Consider the following 12,857-nt stretch of genomic DNA (forward strand, 5'->3'; position numbering starts at 1 on the left):
TCTATATTTAGCAGGGCTGGATTCCATCGTGTCACTTCGAGTCAGATGAAAGGGCCTAGTTGGGGGCGAATGCATCTGAAATCCGGGGGCTGTGTATTGAGGCACAGTAGGGATGAACAAATACAAGAAAACAAAGCATCAGCGAGAATTAGTATTGGTTGCTGAGTCCCATATATGGTAATTGATTACCATGGCTAGAGGCTTTTCCCTCGCATTACCTAGTAGAACTAGTCTGCGACAATGAAATACACAAAAAAAAAAAAAGACCGAGACAGCAGTCATTGCCCTTTGAAGAACAACAGTCAACAGTATGAAACAAACCCCGAATTGTCCGGCGAGTGGGGTCTGCCTTGTCGGAGAATGAGGCGGGAATGCTCCCAACTACCCGGATACCTGACCCAACCCGCAGGGGTCACGAAGAAGAAAAAAAAAAAATTAGCCTGCATCTCTTCATCAAGGGGGATCCTCTTGATTCTCAGACCGCAAAAGCCCCACAAAAATGGCCGATTGTCCAGGCTAGACCTCCGGTTGGTATGCATGAGCTTGTTGTCTTAGATCGGCTGATGATGAGGTTAACACTAGAACTAGGACTGGGTTCATTACCACAACTGTTGCAGTTGTGATAAAGATACAGACTTAACAGTGAGAGGATCCTCCTTGGGCAAGATAAGAGCAGTCTGAAACCAAGATCTTATCTGTAGATGTGATAGAGGTGTGTTACCAGAAGCAGAGCTAGGATAGCTCGAGATATTAGTTGCAAGAGATACCATAGAAGTATTTCGAACAGGTCAATAACCATGACCAGTGTCAATCTAAAAGTTCAAGACATCGAAGCTTTGAGAGAAAGAACCGATCGACTCGGATATGCACGTCCTGGTTCCGGCTGGGAGCCCTTTGTCGGTCCCCACCAATCCCGGCACCACTAACTGCTTTTCTATGAAGAGTCTCCTCCGATCTGGAAAATTCCCCAGACCCAGCCCCTTGAATAGGGTCACATGCAGGACCTGCGGGTTGATCGTTGCAAAGGGCGGAAGCGTAAGACGGAGAGGACATGGATCAAAACACCAAATACTAAGTTAGTAGTGATGACGACAGCAAAGAGATTGCCGGCATGAATGCATCCCAGATCTTGATTTCTGGCTTGTTTAGTTAGAGTCACCTGCTCAAGGTCCACCAAGTATGTTCCGGCTTCTTCGCCCATGGTGCCCGAATCGAATATCCCTTGCTTCGACGAATCGGCGGCTTGGACCCATCGCAACCGTCGATCATAAAGCATCTTCCCCTAAACAGCCTCATTACTTTTTTGTTTAGAGTTGGGGGGGGTTGAAATACTGTAAATTGCTAAATGCCCTTTTAGGCGTATTCTTAAGTCTTAATGGGAGAGTGTGGCCGGGGGACACGGCCCGAAAACAGGGCGAAGGCACGATCAAACATGATTTGCCATTTGTGATTTGTGATACAATGAGATCGATAGCCCAGTAAGAGTGTTGTTGCTCAAAATTGCGCCTAGAAACAACAGACACGAGGGTCCGACTCTAGGTCTTAGCTGGAGATTTTCTTTTTCTTTTCTTTTCTTTGTGCTGCGTTTCAGGGGTAGAAGATGCCTCATGTTTGGCTGATACGAACGGTGGACAGTCACCCGCTGTGTCTGGTCACATTCTGATTCAATGCGGTTCTGGCCGTTGGTTTGTTGAGGTGAGGCGCATGTTCCAAATCGGTGTTGATCTCCCCGTCTGTATAGTCATGAAGAGCATGAATGAATGACAGGACAGTAGTCCTGGAAACTGTTGAAAAAAAAGTGACCGTATCCCATCAACTCTGGTATAATTGGACCAGTATACTGTATGAGTGAAACCCCTCTTCTTGCTGCCTCATAGACTGACATACTGTATTACCCCTGAGTGAAGAGAGATCGAATGGGCGCCGGATACTTGACACGGTCCACATTATTGGGTCTCGGCAGTTATCATCAGAGCCGCTCCGTCGCGAAGATCACCAACAGTAATAAAAATAGACGATCAACTGGAAGATTTTGGCTGTCGATCCGCCCCTCTCCTCAGCCTATCCCTCTATCTAACACATGGGGGAGGTGACAGGTTGACGCCCCCGAAGAAATCCAGGCCCATGATTCTCCTAAGACCAATTCCTTGAGGGATTTCAAACAGGGAACCAGAACTCGCTGCCGGTGTCTCGAGTGATGAAAGAAAATATATACCGCCGCGGATAGATACCGTTCATTCAATAAGCGTGTGGCGTGTGTGTTCCTGGATTCATCATGTGACCACTCTCTTTCTCGCGTGACCTTGCCACTTGTCTGAGTTGGCCTTTCTTTCTCTTTTTCTTTCTTTCTTTACCGTGACGATACACATGGGTTTATGCCGTGTTCATATCAAATTGCTCGAGGGGCGAAGAATTGTTTCCCACTGTGATCCGAGGCGCGCTGTCAGCTGTCAGCTGTTTCTCATTGGATTGGAAGCCACTTGTGACGATTGTTTTTGCCAGATGACCTCTTTGCCTTGGATTGAGATGTGTGCTGGTCCGACCTCGGTATTGTTCATCCATACTATATATTATGGCATCACTAGTGACTTTCAGATGTATATACCGAGGATATGTATATATCTCGGATATGAGCGTGGCACTATCTCAGCAGTTACCAAGTAAATAAGTAAATCTACTGATCAAATTTCTCAGCAATGCCCACATGGTTTCGGTGAAATCATGACGCAGATACTCCAGGCCAAGGGTCAGAGTATGTGTTGCAATCCTGTAGGTGATAGTCAGACATTGCAGGGACGAACCAGGGACAAGAAAACACTCAATATATTTTCCACCAGGTCGATATACCCGGATCATCCCCATTTTGGTCTGCTGTTTCTCATTGACTCATGCATTATCAACCACAGACGTGCATGTATATAGACCGACTGTTTTCCTTTCTCCCCGCAATGCACTTCCGCCCCCCGCCCCCCAGATACTCCACACCGGTCTTTTGACATGGCATAGAACCATTTCATTGTATATCCCAGAAATCATAATTTCATTATCCTTCAACATGAAATTCAATATTTTCAATATCACATGATGGATGAAACGTGCGGCCCGTGTGACTTTGCCCGAGCAGGGGGGATCGCGGCCCCCCAGACCATCCCACTCCCCCGGGATTGACTAGCCCGAAGCTGTCCAAGATTTGGGTTTACTTAAAGAGTTCTTTCCGTCAGCCCGGGTGGAGATGCTACAATCAACCGAACTATTACCCCGTGACGGAAAAAGAAAGAAAGAAACTTTTTTTTTCTCTGCACCGGTGTTGTCATGATCGTGGACAGACTGATTCATTCGAAGGCAGAAAATGACTCCCTACAGTAGGGAGAAATCCTTCGATGCCAGCTGGCCAGCTCGTGACGTGTTTGCTGGACTGTGACACTCGGAGTGCCGTGTCCTATTGGGAATGTCCAGAAAGAAAAGAAGAAAAAGAAAAAGAAAAGTGCCGGGATATGCCCTTTCGGAGGATAAACAAAAAAGGGCGGTAAAGTTGTAGTTCATTGCGGTCATTATCCCAGGGCTGGAAGCTGCATAAAGCCTTACGACCTTATGTTTTATTTTATTTTTAAATAATTAAATATCTTTCAGACAAAAGACTCCCGGAAGAATCGCCCTGGTTCCCCGGTATGCAAGCGGGAAATCAATATCCCTTGCTGTCGGATAGTAGCTGCTTGCGGGGGAATAATGAGGATTGCTACCAAATCGGCATATCATCAGGACAATCTCAGAGAATATAACGTGGCTTTAGATCTACATCCTTTTCCAAGGGATCCCCTCCGTGCCAGACCAGAAATAGTTTCTTAAATTCATACCTTATACATACTTGACCAGTTGAAGTCAGCTGAAGTGCTGAAATTAGGCGGCCAGTCGATGGTGCGACAGCTCAGCGGTCATGTTTTTGTAATTTGCAGTGGCAAGCCGGGGAAATAGAGAGAGAGTACCTAGAGCACAGTAAGTAGAGTCCAGACTGCCGGGAAGCCCCTACAACTGCCGCAATGGAATCCCACTTGTCAGCCTCCCTTCGGTCACGCGTTCTAAAGATCTTTCTTTTTCTTTTTCTTTTTATTCTTTATTCCTTATTCCTTATTGTTCTATATTTTCATATTATATTTTCAAATTGAAATTCAAATCTCTATACTGAATATTGAACACCGGAAACAGGCCGGTAAAATAAGGAAGAACTTCGGAAGAGCCCAAGGTCTACCGGTACTGGCGAGATACCGGGGACTACGCGTATGGACGAGGTACCGGGGTAATTAACACACCCCGTGATGCGACTGAATTTTCGCCCTCACCGACCCTCGCGTTCCTCCGGGGGGGTTTTTTTTAATTTCCATTAATTTATTTTATTTTCCTGTATCTTTCGTATTGTCACAAACATACAATTCTTTTTTTTTTTTTTTTTTTTTAAAAAAAAAAAAATTCATTTTTTGAATATTCCTTTTCCCCCCCTCTCTTTTCCACTCCAAAAGTGCCGCCCCCCGTCATCAGAATTCTTATTATCGTTCCGATTGCCTTAGTTTTCTCTTCTCTTTCTTCTTCCTTCCACTTCCCCCCCCCCCAACACTCTCCCACCTCACCTCGACCATCATTCGTGACGGAATCACGTCAATCCGCTCTCTCAGACGTGTTCGGTGTTCCGATCTTCTCCGCCCCCATCAGGATCTCCGCATCGACTCAGTGGCGTCTTGACGGAAGTTTGACGCTCAACCGAGATTCCTTCGCCCGCAACTGATTCCCTCGACTCCTTGACTAGCTGTCTTTCTTTTTTCTTTGCGTGAGCATTCGATTGCAGCTGAGGCAACTTTTTTTTTCCATTTGATCGATTCTGCCACACACTGCAGAGTCTAGACTCACGACATTCTACGGGCATTTTCCTCAAGCCATTACTCTTCGAAAAACTCCTTACACCGAGTCTCAGCCGCCGTACGACCACTCTCGGGGTAGACGGCGACCCCGGAACATCAATCACGATCACCCACCGAATACTCTCGAGTCGTAATTGTGGCGTTGCCAACATGCCTTTAACAACGCCGGTTTTGACGGTGGATGCGGATAATATCCACAAGGTGGATACCGCGAATGCGCAGAGCCTGCATGGCATGTGGATGGGTAAGTGAATGATGGGGTTTTGTTTTTCTAGGTGTGGGTTGGATGTCTCCCGGCTAACTCAACCTGCAGTGTTTTCCAAATGTGCCGACTACATGGACCAGGGACGCCGATTGGAAAACCTCAGCTGGCGTCTGTGGACCCGCGAGACATTCTGCGTCGAGCCTGAAAAGTCCAGTGACACCTCCGTCTTGCCCCTATTGCGCTCCGAAGCCGGGGACCTCCCGGAGCTCTCCGCCAGCGTTGAGTCGGCGGCGTCCGACCAGGCCGATCGCATTGAAGCTCACATTAAGCGCCCTAAATGCCCGGACTACCGCCCTGCGGTGGTCCGTGAGGACTCGATGGCCAGTCTCGGCCGAGGCAAGGAGAAGCACATTACCTCGTTGGATCTGGAACGCATGGTTCTTAACATCAAGGAAAAGAAGACTCTGGAGCCGCTGACTCCTATGGTCGAGCCCGCTGCACCGGTGGTCGACATCACGCCGCGCCCATCAACCCCTACTCCCACTCCTCCCTCCGTCTCTACTGCTCGTCAGGTCCCTACATATCCGCGACCGGTGCCGCAGCCTCACGAGTCGACTGAGTCGTGCTCGACCACCGCCCCTGAGGGTAACGAGAGCGACACGGCCCAGCTTAATGGCTCTGATACCAGCGTCTCCTCTTCTGGCGTTCTTCCGTGCCGACCGGGGTTGGTCAAGTCCCCCAGCGTCGTGCGGGGATTCTCGCCGTCACACATCTCATCTTCGTTCCGATCGCAACACAAGCTGGCTTCCGATCCCAGTCCCGCCCGTGCTACGACGCAACTGAAACCATCGCCTCTAAAGAAGAAGGGGGGATGTTTACATTGGGCGGATCCTCTGGGGATGACGACGAGAGCTCATTCGAGGATCGCATGGCTCCACAAGTTTCCCAGGACAATCGAGCCGACAGGCCATTGACCAAGCCCGTGACCAGCCACCCAAGCCCTGCCAAGAAGGTCGCCTCCTTCAGTGACCAAGTCGTGTCGCGCACGATCCGACCGCCCAAGGGCCCGAGTCGCGCGGACGAGGACGCCATCGAAACCGACGACGAGGTCTCGGAGAGCGCCATCGACGACGACGAGGATTCCGATTGGGAAGACTCGGTGACGGAAAGCGGTCGATCCAGCGTCGACGAGCGTGGGGGAAATGTTCCAGCGGGTGGATTCCCGGCCCAATCTGGTGTCGCGGCGGTCGCTTCTCACCATGATGATGCACCAACCTACCCGCATGCAAGGCAATGCGTTCCGGTCCAGTCCCGCGCTGCAACGATCGCGTCTGACATCACCCAACGGCCCATCCATTCCTGCCTCCCCGCCGGAGAACGACGACGAAAACCTGACCATGCGCGGTCCCGACGTTCCTCGATCGAAGCCTATTATTATGAAGTCGCCACCACCCCAATCGGTTGCCCACTCGCCGCGCACGACCCGACGCAACATGCTTGCGACCGAATTGACCGAGTCCTTGCGCCGACATCTTCTTTGGGAGCGCCAACAGAAGAGCGCGACCGCCAACGCTTTCCTGAAGCGACGACACACCGCCCACGACATGAAAAACCTTCAGGAGTACCCGGAACCCAAGGGACCGCACCGGGGCATTGGCAGCCACTCTGGCGCCGGCCCTGATGTGGATGCCGATGGTCAGCCCAAGGACAAGGATTTCTCCAAGAATGGGTCATGGACCAACTACACCACTGATTACGGTCCGTGGGAGTACCATGTCAAGGGATGGTGATTGCACCTCTTGAGGCGTTCTTTTTTTTTCCTTCTTGGGCCTTGTTTCGATATGAACACTAGGCCTCATGTGTTTTTCTTTCTATGATATGCCCCCCTCGGTCGCGAGGCATTCCGACACGTCCGATCATGATCATGCATTGCATCTCGGCGCACCCATGGATTTGATTTTATCTTTTTTTTTTAACACTATCTTTTTTATTTCTGAGATCTCATCGGTTTCGGGGTTTGCGGTGTTCTACAGCATCCACTGGGCGTTGTCCCTGCATGGGGGGGAGAGCTTACGGACCCGCCCATGCGGGTGTTTTAATTCCCCTACCTTAATGCTCATGTACAGCTTCATCATTTCTTGACGGGATGGTTTTCGGACCCTCGAGCGGTTTGATGGAAAACATGGTTTTAATTCTTCCGATGGCTTTTTCTCAAAAAACAAAAAGGTTCTATCAGCGAATTGTTTCTTTCTTACCTTCAACTGCATGGCCTCGGTTCTGGTGGCTGCAGAAAACATGTTTCCCCCTCCATCTCGCTTTTTATTTTCTTTGATTCGATACCAGAGATACCATGCGCTTTTTATCTGCTTTGATTTTGCGATGGTCTTGTCTCGCGGACTAGACCGTTTTGTTCCCGTACGCTACGATTCAAAATCCAAAAAGACGTGGAACACATGAATGCATGCACATCGTCACATCGTATTCACACACACTCTCTTTTCAAGAGAGTAGGAGTAGAGAGGCGCGACGCCACGCAGCAATGAAATAGCGGTCTGGGTTTCTAATCGAGTAAAACAAAGGATCGAGTCTACACCATCGAGCGAGGTCCGCAAAAGGTTTTCCGGACTACACATCCCTGCGGTGGCATGAGATAGCAGCGCCACTTATATCAAATAGGAAGTCCAGGCATTTCGATCTAAGCTTTTGCTAGGAGTCTATCTGTAGTACTTACTATATCTATGTAGGGGTACTGTAGGGTAGGTATTGGTGGCGCTGACACGTAACAAAAAAAAAGGGAGGGGGCAAGGTCATGGTGAATTCATAATGACCATGCGAAAAAGGAGTAGCCCATTCGCATGGAGAGATTTTGAGTACCCGGACTACCGGGCCGGGACTGATTCAATGGAACTAACTAACTAGGAGACCCGATCGTAGGGGAGAAGCGGAGAAGAAGAGGGTATGTTTCATAGTGAAAGGAATCGACGATCGCAGGGCAACCAGGTCAGCTGGCCGATCCAAAAAAAAAAAAAAAAATACTCATGAAAGGATTTATGTGGAAAAGGGAATAGCAACAACAAGCGACCAAGGGCCAACGCCAAAAAGTACCTTGACAAAATCTAGCAACTGCGTTCTCCAACACATAACACACCGAGTGATGATGATAAGAGTCGCACTGTTCGCTTTTCACATGCGAGATATTTTCCCTTCTTAGTATATCATCTTTCAATACTTTGTACATTAGCTCCTGCGGCCAGAGTTTCTTGGGCAGATAGAGAGGAATGGTGATGGTGGTGGTGGCTTGGATGCCACTCGACGAGATAAGCGCTCAGATCCTGTCCCTACCCTACACAAATCACAGTATACACCCTATAAACAGTGAGCTGTAAGAATAGCACTGCACCGGGGAACGACGGCTTTGCGCCCGGTGGCTGGAGTTGGAGCTGGCGAGAGAGTGTTTTAGACTCGGCATATTCTGCGGCTCCTTCAAGTGTGATTTACCTCTTGCAGGTGGACTTGTATGTATATTCTTAGATTCTGAGATTATAGAGATTGGCATCACAGTCAAGCGCATGCTAAGACCATGTCAAAACTAGATCGAGTCTTTCAATGACAGCATTCTATATCAACATTCAACGAGTGTGATTCACCTTGATGTCATCCTGATCGCATGTCCGAGGCATTAGGGCATCGCCGTCCTGCAACCGGGTCATGTGGCAGAGTGGAGCCCCCGTGACTCCGGGGTTGCATTGATTTGTATACTCTTTTCTTTCTCGAATCACTTGATCTTGCTCCGTAAATACTATATTTGGATATATGCTATATAATCTATCCAATATACGATATACTATGATATATGATATATGACACTATTTGAATATCTATTTCTAAAAATCCGTGTGTCTCGACTGTTTTTTCGTTGCATCCATTAAAGTGGACCCCTGCTCTAGCAAATCCACCCCCCACACTCCTCCCCGTTCCTAAAATGCCCGACACCGTTTCCCGTCGAGCGAAAAAAAATTTCTCCAACTCAGCTGACATGAGTCGTCCTCAATATGAGGAAATTGACAAAAATGACAAAAATGTCTCCGACCACGCCCGAGGGTCGTGGGGCTGGTAACGAAAACTGTCTCTGGGGTCACTGGAAGAAGTAAGAATGTAAATTCGAAAACATGGTTGAATATATGTACACTTCCGGGAGAAGAGGTACTCTTCAACAAGAGTATTATCTCCAGAAAATGAAGAAGTGAAATACATAAATATCGATATCTGCAGTGCTCACACCTCCAGTTAGCCTATGAAACTAAACCCCTTCGAGCTACCCGGCCAGAAGAGTCGCAAAGTTCTTGTGAGATCTTCTCTTCTCTTCTCCTCTCTCCCTCCCTTTTCCAGGCCCAAGTGGAGAGAGGTCAGGGCCCGGTGGGGTCGAACCAGAAAACGGGGACCGGGCTTGATTCGTGTGGATTCTTTCCTTTCCTTTTATTTTTTGCGCTCGTCCGGTTCGCTCGTCTCACCGGTACCGAAATGTTTTTCGAGAACCGTGTATCCCTGTGACGAGTTTCCCCTTTTGGTCTTTCTTTCTTTCGGTATACATCAATGTTGGATTCCCCCCACCCTTCCGGAGTGGTTATACCTTATACTGTACATGTAGCTGACGAAAAGGGCTAGTTTTGGGAGAAAGCTGACACTAGGAAACATGCCGAGACAATCATGCGCGAAAAATGAAAATGACAATAAATGTGGATGTGGATGTGGAAAATGGCATCGGATCCTCTTGTTTTCGTGTCTGCTTGCCCGACCCCGAAGTCTGCGCCCGTGTGGAATCGGCTTGCCGACACACCTCAACTTCCTGAATGGTCCGGTCGATACTTGTAGGATTAATACTTGTCGAGCCGATTGAGAGGGTGTTTATAGTGACGTACTAATACTCATAGATGTAGCACGAGACAACCTCCCTTTCTTTAACCTGAACTAATCTGCATGGTTACTGCCAATGAACTACTGTAAGTCGAGTCTGATTGCGTTCTTCCAAAATCGACTCGCAGCCCTGAACCCCTATACTGGGAAATCCTTCTGGCCCACTGCGCTCTAGACTCGAACCCAGCCAGTTCGCCCTAGCTGAGCCCCTGAAAAGGTGTATAGTGTGGAACTTGAGTTGACTGCCATTGAGGGATTTACAGTAGGTACAGTATATATACGGCTATTTTTCACTATGTGCATAATAATGCTACTGGATATTCTAGTAAGATATCACCAATCATATTTCCATCTAAATAGGAAACAAGGTTGACAAGACGCGCCGCCATCTCTTGGCCGATCGAGCCACGCCGTCCCGACAATTGGGGTGGTGGGATGCGTGATTTGAACATGGTGCCCGATCGGAGATGCGTGGGGGTTGATACAAAATACTGTATGTATATAATACACACAAGATGTAGATTATTACAACAGCCTCGGTCAACCATAACGAGCATTATTTCCCCAATCGGTCTGAGACTCATCGACTCATGTGTAAATGGAGCTCTGTGCTCCGGTTTGACAAAGCAACACATTGCATACTTAAGAGCAGATACTGTGGCACTGGGTCTATGTGCTATGCTACATAGAATTCATTGAACGGGGTCATTTAAATTTACGGGAGCTGTATTTTTTTTTTCTTTTTCTTTTCTTTTCTTGTCTATCTTAACCGCGGTCCATCATCTCCTCCCACGGTATCTCGAACACAAACACAGCGGATGGCTGGGGTTTTTAGAAGCCTTCTGGAAGGACGATCCGGTTGGTCGGCGCTTTCCTAGATAGGCGTAGCGTTGAAATACTTTTCCGTGGGTAGGGTATAGTTACGCCGAAATTCATCCTGGTATTACCGGTAGTACCAAGGTCCGTTAATGCCCTTGTATTTGAATTGCAACAATGTCTTTAAGAGTATAAAGGGTATATCGGACAGGATATAGTAGCTAAAATAAAACATAAAGCAGTGAAAGTAGAAATTTTGTTAAGTAGTGGCGATGTTGTGTATATTACTACACCTGAGTGAGGTATCCGTATACAGCACGTGTCCATGTGAGCGGCCTCGGTCGAGGCTTGCACTTTGCCCTTATGAGTATACCAATCTATCTACTGTTGACATTTCTGTTCTTTATAAATAATAGATCCTAGTCTTAATATCAATCCAATATGAGCAACTCGATTAAGAATGGACTATATATATAATTACAGTATATAGTATGCAGTCTGGTCGCTCACCGATCGCTTCATCTCGAAATATCGGGGCAAATACGGAGAAACGCTGGGAATCCTGGACTTGGCAATGGTGTGCCTGCATCTACTTTCAATGACACCTGAATAAATACTGCAATAGGATCAGGACCATATTTTATCCATGAACACTTTCGTTGTAAGTGAAACTCTAGTTATCTCGCAGTGGAGCTAGGTTGCATTCCCGGGCTAAACGCAGAGCCTGAAGCAGGGCGGAGTTCTAGAAGCGTACCCCTCATCTTCTCCGCGTAACGCGCACCGCTTTTTGACTGGCTGCTGCGGAAATCTGTTGACCGGGGTGGTGTTTATTGCCAGGGTATCATTCGGTGGCGGTTTCTACGAGAGTGTGTTGAGTAGTATCTCGATATCTCAATAGATTGTAAATTATCTTTATCTTAGGTGTTATGTGCATACTTGCATACCTGCAAGACTGTTTAATTATAGTCACTTTGTCTATCACCTTGAAGCAATACAATGCTGATCCGATCCTCGTACATACTGCATACAATGTCTAACTATATTATATATCGTGGCTCAACACTGGCGGAGCTCTTCGCTATTTCTGGTCTCCGAGTTGGGATCTCCCACCACGCTACTGCAAAACATTCCATGACTTATGGTTATTTGTGACTCACACTTATTGTGTGTTGGTCACTTCGTCAATGCTCGTGTCGAAAAGATGGACCATAGTACTTCAACGACCCAAATGAGTCAACTTGAATCACCCCCACCATGAGATCATCGCCATTTTGTCAGCCGAAGTCTTGGCACACGCTGGGCCAACAAACAGTATAACTTCAAAAAGCACGAACTCGCTTCTTGTAGTCCTGGAGGCTGCTGTTTGTTGTCACGTGGCCGGCATTCAACATCTCTCTATCCTCACAAATAGACCTTCCTCGGTCTGCATCTGCCCACGCACCTGCGGAAATCCCTAGCCCCTCGGGCCCAGATTTAAGCTCCGTTGTTCTGCATCGACCTTGCAACATCTCGGCTTGCTGACTGCGCCGATCTGGTCCTGTCGATCACTCCAGGTCACCCGATCTCTGCGTTGGCAACTCTAAACGTCACCATAAGTTGTCTTTTCCAGAACGGCTCTCCCGCCCCGTAACCCCCCTCTTTCTATTGACGTTGACGATATCCTCCTCGGCTTGTCCAGGATTTAGCATGGGGATGCAAACGGGGTCAGTTGACGGCACTGCGGGTCCGGGACCCCAAGGCAATCGTAAGTGCGGCTCTTTTCCATTGGCTCTGATGGATGCATGTGGTGAGCGAGGTTGTTTCCATGTCAATTGGCTAGGTGGGTATGATCTACTGCCGCCGTCTCTAGTCAATGGACTTCGTATTCGACCACCCCCTCTCTCCTTTCCCCTACTGCATGTCCCCTTGCCCACATGTACATGTTGCTCCCGCCTCGGCCTGTCATGCCACACCATGATCTATACTTAGTTGACGCACAGGGCTTGCCTTGCTCGCGCCCTGTTATCCCCCCC

The 12,857-nt window shown here is 48.2% G+C and overlaps 1 protein-coding gene across 1 annotated transcript; it reads left to right on the top strand.

Annotated features, from left to right (window-relative positions):
- Positions 1 to 5,060: 5,060 nt before the first annotated feature.
- Positions 5,061 to 6,905, top strand: NUU61_003008 (uncharacterized protein; the record flags this gene model as incomplete). Its single annotated transcript, XM_056653590.1, has 4 exons — positions 5,061 to 5,154; positions 5,224 to 5,861; positions 5,933 to 6,350; positions 6,406 to 6,905. The coding sequence occupies 4 exons, from the start codon at positions 5,061 to 5,063 to the stop codon at positions 6,903 to 6,905; spliced, it is 1,650 nt and encodes a 549-aa protein (XP_056514657.1).
- Positions 6,906 to 12,857: the final 5,952 nt, after the last annotated feature.

Source organism: Penicillium alfredii (assembly GCF_028826965.1).
Source record: "Penicillium alfredii strain IBT 34128 chromosome Unknown utg000004l_segment0_segment0, whole genome shotgun sequence".
In the NCBI taxonomy this organism is placed as follows: domain Eukaryota; kingdom Fungi; phylum Ascomycota; class Eurotiomycetes; order Eurotiales; family Aspergillaceae; genus Penicillium; species Penicillium alfredii.